At 38.0% G+C, this 25220-nt stretch overlaps 1 protein-coding gene across 25 annotated transcripts in view; it reads left to right on the forward strand.

Moving 5' to 3' along the window:
- col4a2 (collagen, type IV, alpha 2) overlaps positions 1-25220 on the forward strand; it is a 150357-nt gene that overhangs the window by 103510 nt on the left and 21627 nt on the right. For all 25 annotated transcript variants that reach the window (XR_015499176.1, XR_015499181.1, XR_015499178.1 and 22 more), the window contains exons 9-35: positions 1347-1382; positions 1520-1573; positions 1670-1705; positions 1832-1873; positions 1969-2037; positions 2150-2194; positions 2521-2574; positions 2670-2705; positions 2785-2829; positions 2911-2965; positions 5785-5895; positions 6794-6940; positions 7241-7312; positions 7456-7604; positions 7704-7776; positions 7877-7983; positions 10431-10614; positions 10758-10799; positions 11173-11247; positions 11358-11456; positions 11567-11788; positions 14238-14399; positions 16445-16615; positions 16900-17043; positions 19954-20085; positions 23623-23804; positions 23931-23994. Coding sequence is in view for 3 of the 25 variants with exons in the window: in XM_087267483.1 (XP_087123609.1) it covers positions 1347-1382; positions 1520-1573; positions 1670-1705; positions 1832-1873; positions 1969-2037; positions 2150-2194; positions 2521-2574; positions 2670-2705; positions 2785-2829; positions 2911-2965; positions 5785-5895; positions 6794-6940; positions 7241-7312; positions 7456-7604; positions 7704-7776; positions 7877-7983; positions 10431-10614; positions 10758-10799; positions 11173-11247; positions 11358-11456; positions 11567-11788; positions 14238-14399; positions 16445-16615; positions 16900-17043; positions 19954-20085; positions 23623-23804; positions 23931-23994 (2608 nt within the window). In the remaining 22 variants the exon portion in view is untranslated. The remainder of the gene's footprint in view (positions 1-1346; positions 1383-1519; positions 1574-1669; positions 1706-1831; positions 1874-1968; positions 2038-2149; positions 2195-2520; positions 2575-2669; positions 2706-2784; positions 2830-2910; positions 2966-5784; positions 5896-6793; positions 6941-7240; positions 7313-7455; positions 7605-7703; positions 7777-7876; positions 7984-10430; positions 10615-10757; positions 10800-11172; positions 11248-11357; positions 11457-11566; positions 11789-14237; positions 14400-16444; positions 16616-16899; positions 17044-19953; positions 20086-23622; positions 23805-23930; positions 23995-25220) is intronic.

The raw sequence follows: 25220 nt of genomic DNA on the forward strand, positions 1-25220 counted from the left end.
TACATGGCTTTAAACGTTTATTATTACCATTTGTTGAGTCGCCCCATACAGTTTGATATAACAATTGAACCTAGAAGCCACTTTGCGTGACATCACACTTAACAAGCTCATAGCTAATCTAAATAAGATACAAATAAAAAAAGTTCTAAATGACAAAAAGTATGGTGAAAATATATTGGAAGTTTTGCCAATGAATAAAGATAAAATTAAATAATATAACAATAATAAACAATATCCTACTTAATAATAAAATATTATACTTAATAATAACAATAACCATCATCATTATTAATATTATTATTAAAGTATAGGATTTTTTTTCATTTCGTAATAAATATTAAATTTAATTTCTTAATAAATACCCTCATTATTTATTTATTTATTTATATGATTTATATATGAGATTAGAATACGTGTTAGCTTTTGTAAGTGATTTTGTTAATTTAGAACAGACTATGGAATGTTCTCAATAATATTTGTAAAGGAAACATATTCCCTATATGTTCCATTTACATGTATTTCAATTAATATAGAAAGCGAGGGCATGTTTTTACCAAAACTAATATTGGATTTGTTTATGTGTGTGCATGTAAAACAATATCATTTGCACAAAGAAATTATGGGGTTTCTTCTCTAGTTGTTACTACCAGTTTAGATCATCATCATGGACGTTTTACGTTATAACTAATCTGCGACAAAGCAACTACGGTTTTGAGAAACACTCGTCACTACATCGTTCTTTTCCCAAACGATGATAGTTCAGTCGCGAGTTACGTCGTTGTTTGGGAAGCGCATCCCTGGCTAGATCTTTGTCAAGTAAATGTAGAGTATGAATAGAGTAGACATATCAAATTTAGTCAACTGAATGACATTTTAGTCAAAAGTGAGTGGGCTTTACAAACCACCTGCAAAAGTACTCTTCTCTCTATAACAAAAACTTCCTCTAGCACTTAATTATGAGCACTAACAGTTCCTTTGTATGAATAGCACTACTTGTGTGTATTGCCTCGTCTTGTTGAATCCCTTCTAAATTGCAAGTCACTTTAGACACAACCGTTTGCTAAATGTAAATGTAAAAGACTACTAAAAAGTCAAAATGTCAAAATTAAGACTGTTAGTCAAAATGACTTATAAAGACAATGATAGCAATTATCCTGCTTTGGAGAGCTGTTCATTTAAGCTTTGATTATGTTTCCATTATTCTGAGATAAACTAGTTTACTTGCATTTGGTTTTAATAATAAAAATAATGATAATAATAAAAATAATAATAATAAAGATCAGTGAAGGATTTCTTTATCGTTTTGTCACTTTGATTTTGTCATCGTTCCCTTTTATATATTACAGGGAGATCCAGGGCCAGCTGGTTTCCCAGGGATTGTTGTAAGTTTGCCAATTATTATGTGTATTGTGACAATTGAAGCTAACCATTATTGATAAAAGATGGTGAGATGAAATGTGATTAAAGATCATGACTTAAACGTGTTGTTTTTTACAAACATCTTCATTTACTTTTACAGGGACCGACTGGTGACCCAGGATACAGAGGATTGCCAGGATTCCAAGGTCCTTGGGTGAGTTCATTTTATGCGCAGTCAAATTAAACGGCCTCCAAACCTGCAATCTCTTCTTCTTACTGTTTTTACTCATTTATTTATTTATTTATTTAGGGTCCTCAAGGTCTGAAAGGTGCCAAGGGACAAAAGGTAATAAAACACAACATTTAGCTTTATGACAACGCTATCGAATTTACCCTGTTTAATAAGCAATCATCTTTAAAAAATCTTTGTATGATGTTTTGATGTTAATGTATATCCGCCACCTCTGTACAGGGTGAAAGAACTAAAATCTTAAAAGGAGTCAAAGGAGAATTGGTGAGGAATTATGTAATGGCTTATACATCATCATGTCAGGCTCTTATTATGGTTTGTTATCTACACTTTTAACCTATACTCATATACTCACTCAGGGAGAAATTGGAGAGCCAGGCCCACCAGGAGTTTTCTCGCAAACCAGCCCAATCCCTTCAGACTGGCAGGCAGGACGAACACCATTCAATACATAAAGAAATTAGTTTTTCTTTTATAAATGTGATATACATGATAATCTCTCTGATTTCTGTCTCCTTTATTTTTTGTGGTTGTCAACAGGGTGAAAAAGGAAAAATGGGTTCTAAAGGAAATAAGGGAGATTTGGTAAGTGACATTTGAACTTTTGTTGATAACAAAGATGTTTTTTCTTCCTTTCCTTCAATAAATGTAAATGTGCCGACTTCATGTTTCATAGCCAGAGACAATACAAAAAAGACAATCTTAATGCTGCATATAGTCATTTTTGTCACGAAAGCTAAACATAGCCTATAAACAACTACATCGCAAGATTAAAAATGATAAGTCATCAAATAATATTCAAAAGCTGTGGAAGTGGAAAGCTTCCAGATGAAATTGGGAGAAAAGTGAAGATATCCCATGTTTGTGTTTTGGATACACCATGAAAACATTTTTGTTTTTAATTGTTTCAGGGATATTTATCCACAAAAGCAGAGAGCGGCGTGTCAGGGTTTGCAGGAGCTCGGGTATGATTTTTAAAACTTATAACCCTTTATATAAGCGAAATGCAAAGCAAACCTAATAAAAATCCAATATTGTTAACAATTTCCTATAACTACAGGGAAACCCAGGATTAGATGGCTGGCCAGGACCTAGGGTATCTATATTTTGATCAATTTACCAAAACTTGCATGTCATTTGTGGTTATTTTAATAACATATATGTTATTCCTACAGGGTGACACTGGACTGCCAGGTTTCCCAGGAAATAATGGCCGCAAGGTTATAAATACATTTCTGGCTTACTTAATAATAATTCTGTCTGAAAAATGTTCAGTAACTCAAATCTACATTATTCAACAGGGAGACGTAGGAGAACCCGGGGAGCTAATAGGAAGTCCATTTGATGATACTGGAGGTATTTGTAAAAAAAGAAATATGAAACTTTTCCTTCCTCAGCCCATACTCTGAACCCCATAGTCCCACAGCCCATATTGTAAAAGAAGATGGAGGTGCACAAAAAAATTATGCAGTTTCTGAAAGACTTAGTTAAGCCCATCGACTCTATATTTAGAGTAATTTAAAGCAGTGTTTCTCAACCACGTTCCTGGAGGACCACCAGCTCTGCGCATTTTCCATGTCTTCTTAACTAAACACACCTGGTTCAAATCATCAGCACATTAGCAAAGACTAAAGACCTTATAACGCTGCTTTCACTCAGACGCGGATGAAGCGTCAATGGCGAGTGATTTACATGCAAATCACTGCAGAGCTAATGATGCTATTAGCGTGAATGAAGTGGAGTGGTTTGGAAAATCTGAACTTCAGCAGACTTTTGCGCTTCATTAATCAATCAGGAGCTTGCTTATGTAGGTGTGTGATTATGACATAGTGCCTGTTGTTGGTGTCCCGAGGGGAAATTCTCTTGCCGACACCAGACAACAGCTCTGGCTTGGCTCAGTCTGAAGGTTCGCTGAAAGCTTTTATCATCCAGGTACTGAAGTTGATGATCTCACAGAGCTTGGTGCACCTCAGAAAGGATCTAGTAGACTCAGACACTGCGCCAAACGAATCAACATGATTTTTCAGCCCTCCTAAAACACTTAAAGCACAGCTAATACCTCAATAAAATCCATGTTAGCCATTTAGAAACGAAACTACAGAAGAAACAGAAGCCTTGCTCATGATGTGAACCTGCGTCCATTGTGAAGTGAAGTAAACTCAAAACGTTCACACATTATTTATGTGTAAATAGCACGATTTACTCGAGCATGCCATGTCTGGTGTAAACAGCATAATGAGTGTGACAGACAAGAGAGACATCCAAAACATGCAGTGTTGGTGGTCCTCCAGGAATGTGGTTGAGAAACATTGTCTTAAAGTGTCACCCAAAAATGAATATTTACTCAATATTAGCCCACCCTCAAGTGGTTTAACACTTTTTTGTTTATTGTTTTTAACACTAAAGAAGATGATGAAGTCTGAAAACCAGTAACCACTGACTTCCATAGTGTAGGAAAAAACGGTTACAAGTTTTTATCTTTCTTCAAAATTTGTAATTTTGTGTTCAGCACAAGAAAATGAATCCAACATGCTTGGAATAGCGCTTCACTTTTTCCACATTTTTTATTTTACAGCCTTATTCCAAAATGGATTAAATTCATTTATTTCCTCAAAATTCTACACACGATACCCCATAATGACAATGTGAAAAAAATATTTTTTTTAAGTTGTTGCAAATTTATTAAAAATAAAAAAAACCTGACAAATCACATGTACATAAGTATTCACTGCCTTTGTCGCAGAGCTCTAAATTGAGCTCAGGTACATTCTTTTTCCACTGATCATTCTTGAGATGTTTTAGCAGCTTAATTGGAGTTCACCTGTGGTAAATCCAGGTGATTGGACATGCTTTGAAAAGGCATACACCTATCTATATAAGGTCCCAGGGTTGACAGTGCATGTCAAAGCACAAACCCAGCATGAAGACAAAGGAATTGTCTGTAGACCTCTGAGACAGGATTGTCTCGAGGCACAAGGCTGGGGAAGGTTACTGAAAAATTTCTGCTGCTCTGAAAGTTCCAATGAGCACATTAGCCTCCATCCGTAAGTGGAAGATTTTTGGAATCACTAGGACTCTTCCTTGAGCTGGCCGGCCATCTAAGCTGAGTGATCGATTGAGAAGGGCCTTCGTCAGGGAGGTGATTAATAACCTGACAGTCAATCTGAAAGAGCTCCAACATTCTTCTGTGGAGAGAGGAGAACCTTATAGAAGGCCAACCATCTGTGCAGAAACCCACCAATCAGGCCTATCTAGTAGAGTGGCCAGAAGGAATACACATAGCTGCCCGCCTGGAATTTGCTTAAAGGCATCTGAAACAAAACTCTCTGATCTGATGAGACTAAAATGTAACACTTTAGAGTGAATGCCAGGCGTTACGTTTGGAGAAAACCAGGCACCGCTCATCACCAGGCTAATACCATCCCTACAGTGAAGCAGGGTGGTGGCAGCATCATGCTGTTGGGATGTTTTTCAGCAGCAGGAACTGGAAGACTAGTCAGGATAGAGGGAAAGATGAACGCAGCAATGAACAGAGACATCCTGATTGAAAACCTGCTTTAGAGTGCTCTTGACCTCAGACTGGGGTGATGGTTCATCTTCCAGCAGGACAATGACCCAAAAAACACCGCCAAAATATCAATGGAGTGGTTTCACAACAACTCGGTGAATGGCCTTGGGTGGCCCAGCCAGAGCCCAGACCTAAATTCTATTGAACATATCTGGAGATATCTGAAAATGGCTGTACACAGTCGCTTCCCATCCAACCTGAGGTACTGCAAAGAGGAATGGGCAAATATTCCCAAAGACAGGCGTGCCAAGCATGTGGCATCATATTCAAAAAGACTTGAGGCTGTAATTGCTGCAAAAGGTGCAATAACAAAGTATTGCGCACAGGCTGTGAATACTTATGTACATGTGATCTTTCAGGTTTTTTATTTTTAATACATTTGCAACAATTAAAAAAAATCTTTCATTTCATCATACATTCATACATTATGATGCTTGTTGAAAGATTTTGCACATTGTGCCAACTATTTCTAAAAGCCTAAATGCATTTATCAGCTGACATGTGGTTAACTATGCCAATGACCAATTGTACTTAATACTTCTACCTAATAAAACAAAACAAATAAAACCAAAATCTTCTCTTCTTTCTCTTTGTCTTAATGAAATAGTGGGTCCTCCAGGACCTCCAGGAGAGCGTGGCCCTGTTGGAAATTATGGCCGTAAAGGTGCTAAAGGACAACCAGGTCCTCCAGGACCCCCTCCCTATGGACAACAAGCAGGTATTTTATTACTGATCCTCATATGAGCTTTAAATAGGTCATTATATTATGTGTAGAAATATACCAGAAGCCTAGCTCACACCACATAAACATCAACAGATCGATGAGCCATTCAGACTATATGACTTGATTGTGTGTCATTAAGTTGTTTTGTTGTTTACACTATGCAACACTATGTAAATTAGGAGGGTGGTCACATACTACACAACATGACAACAATCCTGTCACCACACAGCACTGTCCAGCCCCCAAACCACAGTGAATGAAAGATTTCAAAGGAGCATTTAAAAGCAATGTCTGATCCATCGGCTGATCAGTAGATGTGGTTTTCATATGCTCTTGTTCCTTTGTAAATGCAGGTTGAATCGATGACCATTCTACACAATCACAGCCATTTCTTTCCTTTATTGATAGGACAGTGGAGATTGACAGACAGGAAAGTGTAGGGAGCAGAGATAGGGGAAGGATCAGCAAAGGACCTCGAGCCAGGAATTAAACTCAGGTCGCCACGAGCACCTGGGTGCTATCTATCGACGCACTAACCACTAGACTATTGGCGCCGACAATCACAGCCATTTCTATTGAGAGCATAAAAACACTGGCCAGTCTTGCTCTCTCATTGGCTGTAGCTTATCACTACATCTGATTATATACTGGTTCAGAATATTTAACATCCTAGATTTTGGATTTTCTTTTGCGAGGTGTCGGTGACGCATAAGAGAGCCTCTTTGTCTTAGACTGTCCAGTGTAGATCAGACTGTTGAAGAACTCGTTGAAGTAATCAGACTTAAAACCCTGTAATGTAAACTTGGCATTATGTTTTCATCTTTCCTTATTCTTTCTTCGATCATATGCTTGCTTAACCAAACTCTAATTCAGTTGTTTCCCTCATCCACAGTCGAATTGTGGGGTCCAGAAGGACCTCGGGGGCCAAAGGGAGCCAGTGGTGAAACTGGAGAACCTGGTAATCCTGCCACTCAGCCTGGGCCACCTGGTCCTGATGGGTCACCTGGAGGTGTTGGGCCACCTGGACCCAAGGGATCATGTAAGCATTTTAATGAAGCAATTTTTTTATATAGCAAAGCTCTATATCTGATGAGGTTTTGGAAAAGGTCTTGATTTCTGCATGTGCTGCATGTAGATGTCTTGAATGTCAGAGTTACAGAGACTCCTACTTCCTGCTAATTTGCATGTGAATAGACGCATATGAAAGTAGGGTGTTTTTAATTTGTCTTCAATCATGTTAATAGTTGATCTGAGGTAAAATGAGCAGACACCTATGGAAAAGAGACCTCAATACTGAGTATTGTAACATACTTAAGACTTTAAATGTGTCTTAATACAGTGGAAGAGTACTTCAAAGGTTCTCCTGGACACCGTGGACGTCCAGGGAGTGCAGGAAAAAAGGGGCCAAAGGGTAAGCTAAGTGCATATAAAATTGCTTTAGGATTTTTAAATACTTGCTAATGCATAGGACTATGAGAAGAACCTTTGTCCATTTCTGTTAGTACTGTTTTACTGGTTTTAACAGTTTTTGTTTTGCTTTTACCACTTGCGTAGGTGACCATGGTCTGTGCGAATGCAGTGTAAAACCCCCACCTGGTCCCCCGGGGCCTCCTGGTGATTCTGGGGATCCTGGGATGGCAGGTGAGTGGGGTCAGCAGGGTGATCAGGGAGATCCAGGAACCAAAGGTGCCAATGGTTTGCCTGTAAGTTGCCAACACCACATCTTGTTGTCACACGGCTTATGAAAATCTTTGCACTTGCCAAAGCAAAATGCAATTCATGCAAGAGTTGCAATTTTACAGGGTTTTCCTGGCACAGAAGGATTACCTGGGCCCAAAGGCAGAAAAGGAGAGCTTATGGAAGCTGTGCAGAAAGGTGCAGTATTCATCTATAGCGTGTTTAGATAATACAAGAGGTCATATACAACTATATGTTCTTTTTTTTTTTTTTTTTTTTTTGCACTTTGGAACTACAGGATCAGCTGGTGACCCAGGAGACCCAGGTCACAGTGGTGTCCCTGGAGAACAGGGAAGACCAGGGATAGATGGCAGAGATGGTGAACCAGGTTTTAGAGGGCCTCCTGTAAGTATTAGATCTAATTAAAAGACTAATTTCTTGAGTGTGGTGATTCCGCTATTAATCACACTTTAATTTTTCTACTGGACAATTGCAAATTGTGCAAAATGAAAACAAAGGTGACTTAAAGGTCACTTAGAAAGAGACACAGAAGCTATTACCAACTATTACCAAAACATTTTGTCTTGTTACAGTATCTCATCCTGAGATGTTGCTTGTTTTTCACACTGTTTGTGCCACAATAGTTTTATCATATATTAACCTTATTTTTCAATGCGGAATTGCGCTTGTTTTTGCGACAGTTTCAGAAATTCCGATTCAGCTGCCTTTAGGAGAAATCACTTAAAATAACAAACCGCAGAAAACGGTCAAGCTACTTGCTCTAAAAACAAATGTTTGTATGATTATGCAGACAAAGCAGAATCCTATAATAAGAAAAATATCAGTTTGCAACATCAAGCAGCAGAACGAGCTGTTTTTAACATCTAAAAATGAATGGAAGTAAATGAGAATGGAAGTCTCAAACCAAAAGGGATTCAAATGGCTGTGCCCGCTCGTACGCAAAGTATAAGGTGAATATGAATATATATCTCACCATATATATTATTTTATTTAATGGGTACTTTATTAGGTAAACCTGTCTAACTGCAAATTTCTATTCAGCCAATCAAATGGCAGCAACTTAATGCATTTAGGCATGCTGACTAGGTCAAGACAATCTGCTTCAGTTAAAACCGAGCTTCAGAATGAGGAAGAAAGGTGATTTAAGTGACTTTGAATGTGGCATGGTTGTTGGTGCTAGATGTGCTGGTCTGAATGTTTCAGAAACTGCTGTTCTACTGAGATTTACACACAACCATCTCTAGGGTTTACAGAGAATGGTCCGAAAAAAGAGTGGCAGTTCTGTGGGCGCAAATGCCTTGTTAATGCCAGAGATCAGAGGAGAATGGCTAGATTGGTTCCAGCTGATAAAAAGGCAAAAGTAACTCAAATAATGAGTGCAGTAGAGCATCTCTACAATTCGCACAGGCTCACCACAAATTAAACAATAGAAGATTGAAAAAATGTTGCCTGGTCTGACGAGTCTCGATTTCAGCTGCAATATTCAAATGATAGAGTCGGGATTTATCGCCAACAACATAAAGCCTTGTATCAACGGTTATGGCTGTTTGTGGTGGTGAAATGGTGTGGGGGATATTTTCTTGGCACACTTTGGACCTATTAGTACCAATTGAGCATCAGTTGAACGTCTCTCTGAGTATTGTTATTGGCCATGTCCATACCTTTTATGACCACAGTGTACCCATCTTCTCATATATATATATATATAAATATATATATATATATATATATATATATATATATATATATATATATATATATGTATATATATAAGCATTTTTTGCTATTTTCAAATATATGTTGAGTAAAATACTATATGTACGTATATGACACATTTTTACATCTTTGAAATCTAAACATGAACTTGTATTTTAATTAAGTGATTTATTTCTTACAATATCTCTGATTTATTTATGTGGGGTTGCATAATGCACTGGTGCTTTCACTTTTGGCTCAATAGCTTGTTGTTAGTTTTCGGTGTGCTAACATTGAGGGGCATGTGCATTTATTTATTTTGAATGTAATGTAAAAGTTCAAGTGAATGAGAAGAGAGTCATTTTCTTCTGAAGTTATGCAGAAATTAGATGAATCTCGTTGATGGGGAAACCGTCATTATTCCTCATACTATAATTTTACCAAAACAATGTATAATCATTGCATCCCTTTACAGGGTATGCATCCCCATACCTTACATTACCTCAGATTTAATTCATTTGGCATCAAACATAGTACATAAGCTCATGCACCTTTGCTTATGGCTTGGGGGAGAAAAGGAAAATATAGTTGGTGCTGGTCGCACCCATGATCCAATGCAGCTTTTCCCATACCAACCCACCTACACCAACTCCTAGCCCCCAGTACCCCCTCCATTCAGTTTCTACTGCGATCCTAACCAACAACCCCACACCCACCACCACCCCCTTCTCCCTTCTCATTCATACGCAACTCTCCCCTTGTTGTCCATTTTCATCCTGTGTACAATCTGTGCCAATTCAAAGTGACCCTGCTTGATCACCTCTGTGAAAAATCCCTGCCTCCAGCCACTGGTATATCGAGGTTCATATCCAAAAACCACAATTGAATGCAGATGTGAATCTGTCAATAAAGCCAAATGTGAAAGCACCGGCTAATCGCACGGTCCCACATATAGAAATATGAAATACAGCAGTAAATGCAAATCACATAATTCAAATACTATTTCAGTGTGAAAAGTCAGAACAAGCAACATCTCCATACTTCTTGCACAAAAATGTTATGTACATCCCTGACTATGAATTAATATTGATCAAGTGATGGCAGTATTAATCAAAGCATGCTTCATTTTCCTCTAGGGTGAAGGTCCTGTTGGTGAACCTGGAGCAAAGGGATACTCAGGTCCACCAGGTCGTTCAGGTCTAATCGGCCCAAAAGGAAATCCTGGCCAAGTTCTCGGAGCAACTAAAGGTTTAAGTGGCTTGCCTGGAGATGATGGACAGACTGGTCCTGATGGGAGAACAGGACCTCCTGGTCCTCCAGGTATGTGTGTGTGTGTATATATGTGTTGTTGTAATATTAATACACTATATCGATATGTTTTTGCAAATATTTCAGTTGAAATGTTTTGATTCTACATTGTTACACTCTTTCTAAATCATATCTATATTATATGTGTCTTACAGGAGACTGTAGCTCAAGAGGAGGAAGTCAGTGGAGTATCCCAGGTAGCTGGCCATAAGGTCTTTTCACAACATGTAACTGTAAAAATACCTGAAATGTTGACGATATTAGTGTCTATATCAATGGAGGATTTTATTTTGCGTCAAATGCACAAGCTTATTGGTGGATTCTGACTGGCTGCCTGTATTTGAGTTGTTTATCATCTTTAGGGAAATAAGTCAGATGAATCAAAGTCATTTCTCTACTGTATGTTATAAGTGTTACAGATATGCAGAATTCAGAGAATTAGAACCATTATAACGTCATAGTTACTGTTGGCGTGGACAGGCTTTACCTAAACATTGCATTAATCTACCATGCATGGTCATCATTATCTAAATGTGTATTTTATTGTGAACCATGCTAATCTTTCTATAGTGGAGTGTATTGGAGATCCTGGGCCACCTGGAGAGAGTGGGCTACCTGGACCACGAGGGTTGGAAGGATTTCCAGGTAATTGAATGCATTTTTGTAACATTTTCTGCAAATGAATTGTAAAATGAACAGACTGCTGATATATATTCTCTAGTTACATTATACCTGCGTATATGTGTGTGCTATAGGTGTACCAGGACCTAAAGGCACAGCAGGTTTTTCTGGAGATCTCGGGGATAAAGGAGAGCGAGGTGAACCAGGAAGAGGAGGCCCACCTGGACCAAAGGGTAAGCATCTGGAAGCCTGTGTGTTTGTATACATTTCCTTTAATAAGTCTTTTTAATTATCTTGTCTGTCGCCTTTTCTCAGATTTTATCATTTGATTTTGACTACATAGGTTTTACTGGACCTCGGGGAGATTTAGGATATCCTGGCACCAAAGGTGTGAAAGGTCCCCCAGGTTTATCTGGTAAACCAGGTTTGGATGGAGCTTCAGGGGAAAAGGGTGAACATGGTGAAGTATTTGGAGCATCTTCTGGTGCCCCTGGAGATCCGGGACTGCCGGGACATAGAGGAGACACCGGCCTGACTGGAGACCCAGGCTTACCAGGATACTTTGGTGAGAATCAAAACCTATTTTGAAGAATATGTTCATGCTAAACTTATGTAACTTCAAATAAAAGTCTTTATAGTTTATAAATAACTCAATGCATCACTAGTTCAGTAAGGTTTAGTAGTGTAACGTGAAGTAGACGCTGACAACAGGAAGTGCAGATCCAAACACAGAGTTTATTGAATGGAATGGTCAAGCCAGCAACGATCAACCAGAGATGTATAAAGTACTAGAGACCCAGACTTAAGTAAAAGTACTCAATCAAAAAGTGACTCGATTAGAAATTGAAGTGCTCTTTAAGCACTATACTTAAGTGGAAGTACTAAAGTATTCAACATTTTTTTTACTTGAGTATTGCAAGTAGTTTATTTCAAAATTGACTACTAAAGTACTGAAAGTAAAAGTACAAGTATTGTGTAATGTAGTTATTAAAGAAAGTAGTAAAAAACATCATATTGTTTTGTTTATTTTAAATATCTTTTTTGGGAGCACGTGATTAAGCAGAACGAAAAGGAACATGGCTTACGATAACGTTTTCTCTCGCGCTTGAACCACAGATCTGACAGATTATATCAGCTTTAACACACACACCTTTCAAAGTTGTGTGTCACAAAAACACTCTGTAATCCACTCAAAGCGCTATTGAAACCCATTTTCGGATGGCAAATTACCGGTTGTAAACGCTGTAAACGAAAGTTCTAAACATTCTACTGGAAGACAGTGGTAGCTATGGTGCCCTCCATGCAGTAGCCAAGAAAAAGGTCTATAATTGAAAGTAGTAGAGGTGTGAATCTATACTGGTCTCACAGTTTGGTTCAGTTACGATTATCATGCCATCGATTTGGTTCAATTCGATATCTCTGTGCATCTTGGTGCATTGACGATGCTTTCCATTCATAATTAGATTTTTTTTTTACAACAATTGTTTATAATTAAAATCTATAAATATATTTATATTTATATATTATTTGTAATACAATTTTTTTCTTTAATACAGCAGTCAGATATATGAACTGTACCCTTAATTTGACCTGCTCAAAGAAAACACTCTTTCTGAATGTATCAAACAAAACTCCAAAACATGCACAGAAGACAGCATGAGGATTTAGAGCAAACTAACTAATGTAAATATTATCCCGCTTGCCTTTTTGAGCGCTGACAGGCGAGGTCTTACACCCCTATGATTGGTCATTGTCTTCTCCTGCTCAACATAAAGGGCTGCGATCGGCTTTAGAAATGAAAGCACTTTTCATCGATGACGGGAAGAACAGCCTCAGTTACAGTCTATATGCCCATAATACGCGGTTATCACAGGTAATCCATAATAGACACTGTGGAGAAAACTCACACCTCAGACACGCTCATGGATCCACGAGTATCGCTTTAACAGCCAAGAGGAGAGGAAAAGTTACCTCACAAACGCCAGTGGGTCAAATGTCCAAAGTGAGAGAGAGAGGTAAAGATGGAGTTTTACAGCATTGCTATAGTAGTGAAATAGCGGCTTGTTTGCTGTGCTGCCTTCATTATAGTAAGAGTGTTATTTACTCGCCTTCGCCTCCGCCATAGTATTGCGCGTAGGAGATAAATGATGTCAGTACGTAATAACTGGTTATGATCTATTACTGAATTGATATCAATAATTTTGACACCCCTAGTAACGATTAACGTGTTTGCAATCATGAGGATCTAGACCAGGTGTGTGAGTGGTGGATGACTGATTATGTAGTTCTTTTGCTGGCAGATTTGTAGTTCTCCAGCGATCTGCATGTTTACCAGCAATCTGCACAGGCTGGATTGCTGTTGATTGTGTCAAGTAGATACAAAGTACAGTTGAAGTCAGAATTATTAGCCCCCTTTGAATTTTTTTCTTCTTTTTAAAATATTTTCCAAATTATGTTTAACAGAACAAGGAAAGTTTCACAGTATGTCTGATAATATTGTTTCTTCTGTAAAAAGTCTTATTTGTTTTTTTTTTCGGCTTGAATAAAAGCCTTTTTAATTTTTTAAACACCATTTTAGGGTCAAAATTATTAGCCCCTTTCACCTATATATTTTTCGATGGTCTACAGAACAAACTATTGTGCTTAAAAATGTGTTGAAAAAATATTCTCTCTGTTAAACAGAAATTGGGGAAAAAATAAACAAGCGGTCTCATAATTCTGACTTCAACTGTTTATATCCACAGAAACACTGATGGCGTATTTTAGAGTATTTGTGATGTTTATTCGTGTTTAATTCATACAGTACTAATAGAAAATGGATTTAAGAATTGTTTATATTAATATGTGTAAAACTAAATTCAGATTACGTTTTCCAAAGGCAATGCTAAAAACTAGCACATCTGTGCATATAGATCTTCACATATATAACTAAAAAACCTGTACCCAGGTATTTTTAAAATGCATATATGTACCACTATATCCCTAGACTTATTAAAGCATGTAATCTCACACAGGTATGGAGGGTATGCCAGGTATGACTGGCCTTAAAGGTGAAAGTGGCCCTCCAGGCCTTCAAGGAGAGCAAGGACGACCTGGACCACCAGGAACATTTGGTTTTCCTGGGCAGACTGGGTACACAGGACCTCCTGGACCACCTGGAAATATTGGAGAACCAGGTAATCCAACTGATGCTAAGGTCAAACTTTATTTTGGTGGTCCGTTTGTTAAATTTAAGTTACATTGCATCTACATGCCAACTAATTCTTATTAGATTATATGTAGACTGTTAGGTTGTGGTTAGGGTTAATGCAAGTTGACTTGAACTTGTAAAGTTTCCTATAGTCAGTTAAATGTCTGTTTAGAAGCAGTATCAACAGATATTAAAAAGACAGTATACTAATACTCAAATGGACCATCAAAATAAAATGTTACAGATGCTGATACACTAGATCAAAATTTAGAAAACAGTATTTGGCTTTAGAATATAAACCCAGAAACAACATATATCTAAAATGGATTATAAACTGCTGTTTAATTTTGTTGTGTTCTCTGACGTTTATAATGCTATCAACAATTTTACAATATCAATTTAGAAGTAAGGGTGTTTTCTGGTTGTGTTTTGACCCTATCGTCCAAACATGGCTCACAATGGACATATAGTTTAATGTTTAAATATTAAATAAGTATGAAAAAAAATATGACAGCTGATATAGGCGGGGTTTGTTCCAACTATTATGTAATAAAGTGTCAGATACCGGAACCTGTCAGTTAAGCAAGAATTATATGCAATCAAACAATACCCAGTACCATATATTATATCTAAAAACACAGCCACAGCAGACTGACTGAATTTCTTACCCTCTAGTCCAACTCAATAGTATCAGTCATGTTGTTTTTTGAAGGTACTGTATGTAAGTTTTTGGTTATTCTAAAGCATACAAGTACCACAATATGTTTGCATGTATCTCTGACGTGTTAAGTGAACATGCTTGTTAATCTAAAAAAAAATTAAAGTCAGCTATTCGCCTTAGAACATGCGTATAGTCTCTGTCCACTGCCAGTTTACCCAATTATATTTCAGCACCCTGGGTTGCCTTGGCGGAAAAAATGTTGCATTTCTTTTCAATCTGGCTCAATGTATATGGGTGCAGCCGAAAATGCAACCTCAGGAGTACAATACTGTGCGAAATGTGATGAAGATTTATAGTTTACAGCTTATAGAGTAAGAATCAATCACTAGGCATGCTTGCTCCTATTTTTGTAATTAATCTTACAACCTGTGTGTGCGTCAAGTCATCAGACGAAGGGCTAGGTGAAAAATAACCCTCTTTAATATTTTGAATTTGGACTGCAATACCTAGTTGAACCAATAGGTGACAATCCTACATGCTGAATCATAATGATCAGAAATAGTGGCTGTTTCTCAATATGCGTTCTTCAGCAGTCTTGCGTCCTCGTGTTCTTGTGTAACGTCATCATCAGCTGCCAAAGTTCTGTTCCAATACTCAAGACCACAAGAACAGAGGACGCATGAAACTTCCCGGATGTGTTCTTGATATTGAGGACGCACCAATGCAGACTTGAGCACCGAACTCGCTCTAGAAGTCCCAGAAGTCATTGCATCAAGCGCAGCATTTTATTTAATATGTTATTAAAGTTCAGAGATATCATTTATTTACCTCTGGAGTTTCCCTAAATAAAACGGTGAAGTAAACATGACCATGAACATCTTAATAAAGGAATAAACACATTAGGAGTGTTTGTTTGCTGAAATTCGTATTAACATCTGTTTTATTAATATTGTGCAACATATATTTATAATGTTTTTATACTATATATTATATATAAAAAATATATAACTATATATTTTGAAAAGAGGAAAAACAATAAATCGTTGTATGAATGCTGTAATGTTTAAATAATTTACCATTTAAAATGCGTGAAGGTCACGTGACCATCAGAAAGAACGCAGCATCTCATTCCTCACAGCACACATTCTCTGTTCTCGCGGTCTCCCGAGTTCGTTCTTCCGAGGACACCTATCAAGATCGGTCTCCACAAGAACGCAAGTCCATTCTCTGCGTTCTTGGAATTGAGAAACAGCCATAAACTAGTGGGTCCAAACCTTTGACTTGTAGTATATGTAATAAATTACATTTGATTTCTGTGTGAAGCAAAATCTCTTCTTCTAACAATGTTTGAACATTCTGTGTTCATGTAGGTCCAAGTGGAAGAAGGGGAGATCAGGGAGAGCCAGGACTAATAGGAGCAAGGGGAGTAAAGGGTGCCATTGGAGACCCTGGCAATATTGGTGTGACAGGAAATATCGGGCCCCCAGGAGATCAAGGAGAAACGGGTGGACCTGGTTTTTTTGGTCTCCCAGGCTTAAAAGGTCAGTTGCCTAGTCCAATTGTTTTAATCCGCTGATTTACACCAGCTTGAGAATAGTATAATTATACTGGTTCAACAGATAGACCAGCATAATTCACTATTGAATTCATATAGGTTTATACTACTAGATTAGCTAAAAGAAATAAAAATAAAAAAAAACATGTTATGTTTAGCAAAAGTGAGTAGGCATGTAACAAAATGTGAGCAGATTGCAAATTGCTACCGTAATAAGCATTAACTTTATCACATTTTTATATTGTTTCTCAACCTTATTAATTACCAAAGGTTCCAAAGGTGGTCAGGGCATGACCGGTTTCCCTGGAAAGACTGGTGAGAGAGGTTTGAAAGGATTTTCAGGAACGAAAGGGGAGATCGGTTTACCAGGACACCAAGGTGCAAAAGGAGCTCCTGGTTCTCCAGGTCAAAAAGGTGAATCAGAATGAGTGAATCAGAGTATGATTCTCTGTGTACATACGCATTATATAGTCCACATGGTCACATTGTACATGTTTTATTATATATATTTCACCACTTAAAATGCCTATTCTGAAGTAGATTTAATAATTTATAATATAAAATAATAATTTTGCATAACCACTTGCTGTAGTTATTACATCCAGCTAGATACTTCCCAACAGTAGCGATTATATTATTCAAATATTGTTCCTAAAGTCTCAAAATCGAGTTTCAAGGTTTTTAAGCAGTGAATGTCAAAGATGTTTTGTCTCATTCAAAGGGCACCTAGGATGAAAAGATTGAGTTTTCAAGCTGTTTGTACAGACAAATGTGTAGGTATAGTGTATAGACCGTCATATTGGGATGATATAGACACACCCAGTCCTTTTTTTTTTATTTAAGAACATAAAAATGGTGGAATATTTGGAGATTGATGATTTGACGTAGGAGTGAGGTACCCCCTCCCACCTAATTGATTGACACCTGCGTATTAACATGTCCCGGTAGTCACGTGTATAATCATATCAACAAAACAGGACGTGCGCAAAGCAACCGAGAATAACAGATCTGTTCAGTTTGCTAGGATCATTAATCATCCTCAAATGTGATCAAGATTGAGTTTTACAAGTTTAAAATGTTTTAAAACAGCGCATGTGTGTAATGAATTACAGCGATTTGCTGCAGCATAACCGCATGTCAGAACAAGTATGAAAGAAGACGCTTCAATCCCGGTTTGTGGATGTTAAATCAGGTTTATTTTGTACATTAACAGAACAGATATCCATACAGCAGTAGATATTAACCTGTATCCTGTCACATTTGTGTGCAAAGAGAGCAAAGCTAAACGCGCGTGCTGTCTGTGCGTGCGTGCGTGCGTGCGTGTGTGTGTGTGTGTGCGTGAACTTTGTAACGACATTGTGTGTGACTCATCGTTGCAACTCCACAACAAATGCATCAAATACTCATCATCACACAGCCGAGTGAGGAGATTAAGGCACGCTAAAAGGCATGTAGGAACGGTGGATGGGGAGGACTAACCTTAAAGGCACAGTACAACAAAACCGATACCTGATGCTAAAAGGTTTAAAATAGAATCTTATAAAAGGTAAAATAAAAATATGATGGGTGTTTTAAGCTGAAACTTTACAGACACATTCTGGAGACACAAAAGACTTATATTAAATCTGAAAAAGGGGTAATCTAGGTGCCCTTTAATATGTTAGGGTCAATTATAAGCTCACTGCATTATGTTTTCATCAATAAACAGATTATGTCATTTATTGTAGCTGTTTTGATGCTCAGATTTTTATGTCCTCAAATACATTTGGCCAAAATAGCATGTTATATATGATGAAGTATTGTGAAAATGCCATTGAACACAGTATTGGCTATGACTAGATGGCAAATGCTAGAATACGACACTCAATAAATTGAACCTCAGAATGAAGAAATAAAATAGAGTCTGATTTTTAATTCAAATGATTGAGTTTTAAAAGTCTGTGCTGAGGTTAACCATGCTTGAAAGACAATTGAAGAGTAGGTAAAATTCTGAAATGATTGAAATAGCTACAGTAAATATAAAAGATTTACTATATTAACTTGTGCATGGATCAATTGGAACTATTACATGTCCAAAGTTACCTTCTCTTTTTTAAAATCTGTAAATGTGCTGTGAAGGAGATCAAGATCTAGTTTTTTATCTTGATAGCCTTGACTATCTGACTTTAATAACTGAAAGTTTGATTGTATAGCAGCAGTCCTTTCTAAGACTGACTTGTTAGCATCGTTAGCCCAAGTGGTAATGTCAACAGTGCAGTGATCTTTAAAGTCCCTCAGAGTTTCTGTCATCTGTGTTTTTTTGTGTGGTTGTGTGTGTGTTTGTTGGTCTTGAGTGCTTGTACTACATACAATGGCACGATAATAGAATATTAATTAATTCAGCTCACATTAAAAATTGTTGAGCTGTTTTCACATGCGTCCTTCGGGAACTCCAAACCTCCCAGGCCCGGATTGGCTAATCGAGAGGACCGGGAGAATTCCCGGTGGGCCAGTCCGTTTTTTGGCCGCAAGGGCTGGTGTGCCTAGCTGCTTGTTCTCTCAGCAGTTGCACTTTTTTCGTTTATTTATTTATTTGACCATAGCCTCACTCTTTTTATTCATTATTTTGCCGCAGCTCTGCTCTTTTTATTTATTTTCTCGCAGCCCCTTGAGCAAAATGCACTGCAGCCTGCAGGTTACCCCAAACAGCGACACCTTAGTGAATAATTACACCTTTAATGAATATTACACCTGCTCAATGAAAATCAGATGATTCACTACATTAATAAATCTGACAAAACTTGATCAAAAATCTAAAAAGAAGAGAAAAAGATTAAGCCGTCAATAAAAGAGTCTTGCAGGTCATAGTGCAATATTTATGTTTCATTCCAGCCGCATTGGAGCAACAGCGCCATTGTGGTCCAGTGGTTAGCACATTCAGTTCTTACGCCGCGGACCCGTGTTCGAACCTCATCTGAAATATTAATTTTTTTTTTTTTCATTGTTTTATTGTTAAGACATATAATACTGTTATGGTTGTTAAAAATTTGAAGTTCTAAAGCAGCTGTTTTCTTGAAAAAGACATGACAGTGTCATTAGAAGCTGAATTGGAAATGACGTTATTTTAATATAGTCAGTAGTGAACTGAGATGGGCCGGTCTAAGGCTTGAAACTCCAGGGCTAAAAAGGAGTCCCACTCCGGCCCTGAAACCTCCTAACCTAATCCTAAATGCAAGTGGGAAATTAGTAGGTTTTTACAAGGTTTGACAATGACTGAATTCAAACTGCATAAGGCTGAAAATATAGCCATAGATATTGAGCGTCTTACATATGCTTGTTCTAAAGGTGACCGAGGGCTGACGGGGCCTCCAGGTGACAAACCAGTCATACATATAACACCACATATGAAAGAGGTCATGAAGGGATCTAAAGGTGACCATGGAAATATGGGAGATCCTGGCTTCACTGGTCCCAGAGGTAACACTTTTACCATGTTTATTTGACTATTTAAGGACATAAAGCGTGATGTTGGAAACTTTCCAGCACATGAACTTTTTCACAGTTCCTAGAACTATTCATGAAATTATATATATTATGCAGCGAGAACTAGAAACAATTTTTGTTTACCTGTTGTCTTTGTCTGGAGTGTTCTGTTCTTTTATAACATGTCTAGGGTCATGTAGCATTCCTTTTTGCTGTTTCAGTTGCGGAATTTACATGCTCTATCTTCATAATCTCAAAGCACACAACACACAATGAAAACAATGCTTCGATTGCAGTGTCTTCCATCCTCCAGTTGTTGATTTTGTTCAATGCAGCACTTTGTGTTGATGTCTGTCAGCATAGATCCTTTCAGATTTATTACTGGTAGTGCTAATCCAACTAAAAAAATGGTCAAGGGAGAAATTAGTCTTGGGGAAACTGACATGATGGCTAATTCTTATAACTGAGTTCCTGTTACTATCAGTTATGTAAGCTTCATAATATGTACTTAAGAATGTATGAAGTTCATGTACCCGATCAGTGACATAATGTTAGCCAACATCTCGATGTTACCAACACTTTTGGGAGAAGTGTTTAGATGCATATAAATGTGCCAAAGTAGCTCTCTAGTTTGTTCACTCTTACTGATTGAACGATGCTTAACGGATTGAGCTGAAGAAATTACCTGAAGAAGGATTTCATGCCAAAAAAAGATGAAGCACAGGGTCATTCATTCATTCATTTTCTTGTCGGCTTAGTCCCTTTATTAATCTGGGCCGCCACAGCGGAATGAACCGCCAACTTATCCAGCAAGTTTTTACGCAGCGGATGCCCTTCAAGCCGCAACCCATCTCTGGGAAACATCCACACACAGATTCACACACACACTCATACACTACGGACAATTTAGCCTACCTAATTCACCTGTACCGCATGTCTTTGGACTGTGAAAGAAACTGGAGCACCCGGAGGAAACCGATGCGAACGCAGGGAGAACATGCAAACTCCACACAGAAACGCCAACTGAGCTGAGGCTCGAACCAGCGACAGCACTACTTACTGCACCACTGCTTCACCCCACAGCACAGGGTCATTGGAAATAAATAAAAGTGTACCTAAACATATATTTGACTTAAGTTTCTAGGTTTTATGTACACTGTGAGGCCAACAACGTTTGTTCCTTTTCACACTAATGATATTTACAGGGACTTATTATCAACAAATAAAGAATTATTTTTGCACAGATCTTTGCACAACATAAAATAAATACCTCAAAACAACTTAACCTGATCTATATTATTTGTAAGCGAATAGGTTTGCCTCACCTATCTATCTTCAGCTTTTCTGGTGTGGTCAGTTTGTTCAGTAGCTCACTTTGTATGGTGTTTTACTTGTGATGCAGAGCCCTCAGTATAGAGTGCAAAGACAAAAGCAATGTAAAGTCAAGCTAAAACTACATGGTCACAGTGAGCTTTTGTCCTGTATTTGCTTTTAAAACACTAAAGGTTGGGTTTAGGTTAGTGGTTCTTTGGTCTAGGTCAGGGGTGTCCAAACTCGGACCTGAAGGGCCGGTGTCCTGAAGATTTTAGCTCCCATCTTGCTTCAACACACCTGCAAGGATGCTTCTAGAAAGCCTAATAAGAGCTTGATTCGCTAGCCCAGGTGTGTCTGATTGGGGTTGGAACTAAACTTTGCAGGACACCGGCCCTCCAGGACCGACTGTGGACATCCCTGCTCTAGGTGACAAGCTCCAGTTGAACGTGAACAAGACGGATGTGTATCTGAAATGTACAACAAAAGGAACAACAACCCTAAGCAATGTGTTTCAGATTTGCAAAAATGTAGACAGCGCCCTCTAGTGGATTTGTCATCTGAAACATGCTACAATTGAATTGCTTACAATGAACCTGTGTTGATTGAAGGCGTTTAAAAACCAGGGAGAAATTGCTGCTTACACTAACAACATGTAATTACACTGCAATGATCATTTATATACTGTTTTCATATTCTAATTGTAACGAACAAACATTACACGTTTTGATACCTATTGCTTTAGTTCCTTGTGATGTCAGAAGCAGTAGTTGCAATGTTACTACGGGCCACTAGGCTGCACTAGAGGGGAGTGATAACTGGATATAAAGCAGGTCACCTTAAAGGGCCATGAAACCCCCTCGTTTCAGCAGTGTGTTTTCACACCTCTACATTGGAAAAAGTCAGAAAAGTGGGCGTGTCCAGCTCTGTTTAGGGGGGAGTGTCGGAGGAAGAAAAGCGGCTTGGTATGGGAGTGTCTATTTGGGCGCGCTGAATTTCAGAGTCAAAACACACACCCACAGCGGACAATGTGACTGTGTTTACATGGACATCTGTAGTCGAATTATTTGCCAAATTATTAAATGTTGGACTTTAACTGCAGTTTGGCTCTTTCATTCAGGGAATTCATTCATGTCCCTCCCGACAAACGAAATATTTGATTTGAGGAGCTGCTCTAAGCGTGTATTTTTCATGCAATGTTTGATACCGCACGGCGAATGAGAGAAAAAAAAAACTCCGCATTTCCCGGAAACTTAGATACACACGGCAGGTAGCGTCAGAAAGCCGAGCGTGTTATTCCAGTCACAAAATCCAACACGAGGTTATAGTTTGGTTGTAACTGTTAGTGCTAACTATTGCACTCGGTGCAATAGTTTGTTTGATACGAATAAAATACGAACTGAATAAACAAAGAGCACTGGTCGCTCACTTACCAAATCTGTAGAGACAGGACAATCACCAGCAACTAGAGCCGCATCTTTATTTAGAGGAGACTACAATCTGGATCTCAGCGTTTGCAGATGAGAACAGCTCTCAGGTAAACAATAATCCTCCTTAGACACGTAAGTTATTGTTGTCGCGCGTTGCGTACACTGTTAATCCACGCGTGAGTCTGCGCTCTCACAGAGAGAAAATGAAAACGAAACTTAACTGCAGCAAACTATAAAAGCAACACTTCACGCTTGTTTTGCCAACACAACGTGACGTCTTTGCCGTCTACACTGTGACAGTAATGAATATTAATGAAGTTGCACAATAGAGCGCGCTGATTGGTTTGAACCAAGCCTTACTCATGCATTAATGCAACACACTGTAAGACGTAATAAGACTCACTCTGGCACAGACGCCCAGTCAGCACACTGGAATACAACGCTGTGTCATGACCGTGACGCAGCTTCAAAAATTCGTTTCAAACAGGAAGTACGAATTTGCTTGAAATAACGCAAAAACAACCAATTTACACTTTTTAGTGAAATATAGGTGTCCTAATTGTGTTTTTAGCAGTGTGGGACACATATACGACTGTCAACAGCTCAAAAAATGTGTTTTGGTGTTTCGTGACCCTTTAAAGCAAGAGAGTTGTGTTTGGTAGAAGGAACAGCATGGGGAACAAGTTGTTACATAATTATTTCAGTATCTGCGTAAGGTCTTATTTATGCATCAAAATGATAAATATAAGAAAGACACCTATAGGTTTTATTTCTACTTGCCTTTGGCCAGGTACAAAAGGCTTTCCAGGTATACCAGGTGGTGAGGGAAAAGATGGACATCCAGGTGAGCCCAGTGTTGTAAAAGGTGTAAAAGGTCTTCCGGGAGAACCAGGTTTAGAAGGGCCCAAGGGAATGCCAGGGCCTACCGGACTCCCTGGAATTGAAGGTTTCCCTGGAATGTCTGGACCCAAGGTAGGATTTTAAGCCCAGTATCCTTCTTAGCCTTAAAACCATTCATGATTAAAAAAAAAAACTGCTTGTATATAAGTTAGGATGTGCAGGATGTTGTGCTTTTAATCATTGAAGCTTATTTTTCAGGGCAACAAAGGCTCCTCTGGTGCCTATGGACGACCTGGAGATTCTGGAATCAAAGGATTCAAAGGTGCTAATGAGTAAATGTCAAAATTATCCCATGCTAAAAATCCATGTGATACACATGGTCATAACCAGTTTGGAGTACTGGTGGTAGTGGTTCAATTATAGCAAACGGAATTGCTGAGATAGACCAGCTGGAACAGCACAGTAGCAACAACCAACATGACTAGATTAAACCAGTGTACGATATTTAAAAAACTAGCATTGCAATGTTTTGTTTTCTGCTATATATCAAGGTTATTATAGTAAACGAAAAAAATAGCTAGAATAAAAATAAAAAAAAAACATTTTAAGGGTAAGTTTGACGTTGGCATGACAGCCTGGGCATTGCACTGGACTGATCCATGCTACACTTCACACTTTTTATAAAGCATCACAATATATTCATCACTTTTATCGACATATGGTGCAGTAGCCCGCTAGAGCGTCCCGAGTTCGAATCCCGGCTTGAGGACATTGCCCTACCCCCCTCTCTCTCTCCAACTTCGCTTCCTGTCTAAATACTGTACTATCTAATAAAGGCAAAAAAGGCCAAAAATAAATCTTTAAAAAATTGCTATTGTTAAAGCTGTTGTATTTTTATTATTATTTTTTTTATTATTATCATCCTCGTTGTTATTATTATTGTTATTACCAGCTTGAGTATATTATAGTTATCACGGTGTTAATAATTCATCATACTGTCAGTTAAATTCTTATTTTTGATATTATTGTTTACTTTGGGTTTGTGTCATTCATAAATTGTCATTAATATAGTTATGTTTTTTTCCTTATTATTCTTATTGTCTTATTGTTTGTTGCACTTTATTTTTCGACACTTTCTTTTTTTCCTTTTCTCTTCTTCTATTTCCTCTCTTTTCTCTACTTACTATTAATATTATTATTATCATTATCAGTATTTGTCCTCTCCCTGATTTCCCAACCTCCCCTCACCTCGTCACTTTTATCATTAATGGTATTACTTTTACTTTTGTTTTCATTATTATTGTTAGTGTTCTGACTTGTCCTCCTGTTATCTCCTTATTATCATTATTATAAGTATTTATACCATTGTCATTATTCAGGTCGCAGTAGTAGTAGTAGTAGTAGTAGTAGTAGTAGTAGTAGTAGTATCGATTGTAATTGTAGTTGGGACTATTGTAGTAGTTTTATTAGTTCCTGTAGTAGTAGATGTAGTTGATATAGTGGTATCAGAAGTGGTAAACGTGTTGTTGTAGTAGTATTAGTAGTCAT

This window comes from Danio rerio, chromosome 9 (genome assembly GCF_052040795.2).
Source record: "Danio rerio strain M-AB ecotype USA chromosome 9, GRCz13ab, whole genome shotgun sequence".
NCBI lineage: Eukaryota > Metazoa > Chordata > Actinopteri > Cypriniformes > Danionidae > Danio > Danio rerio.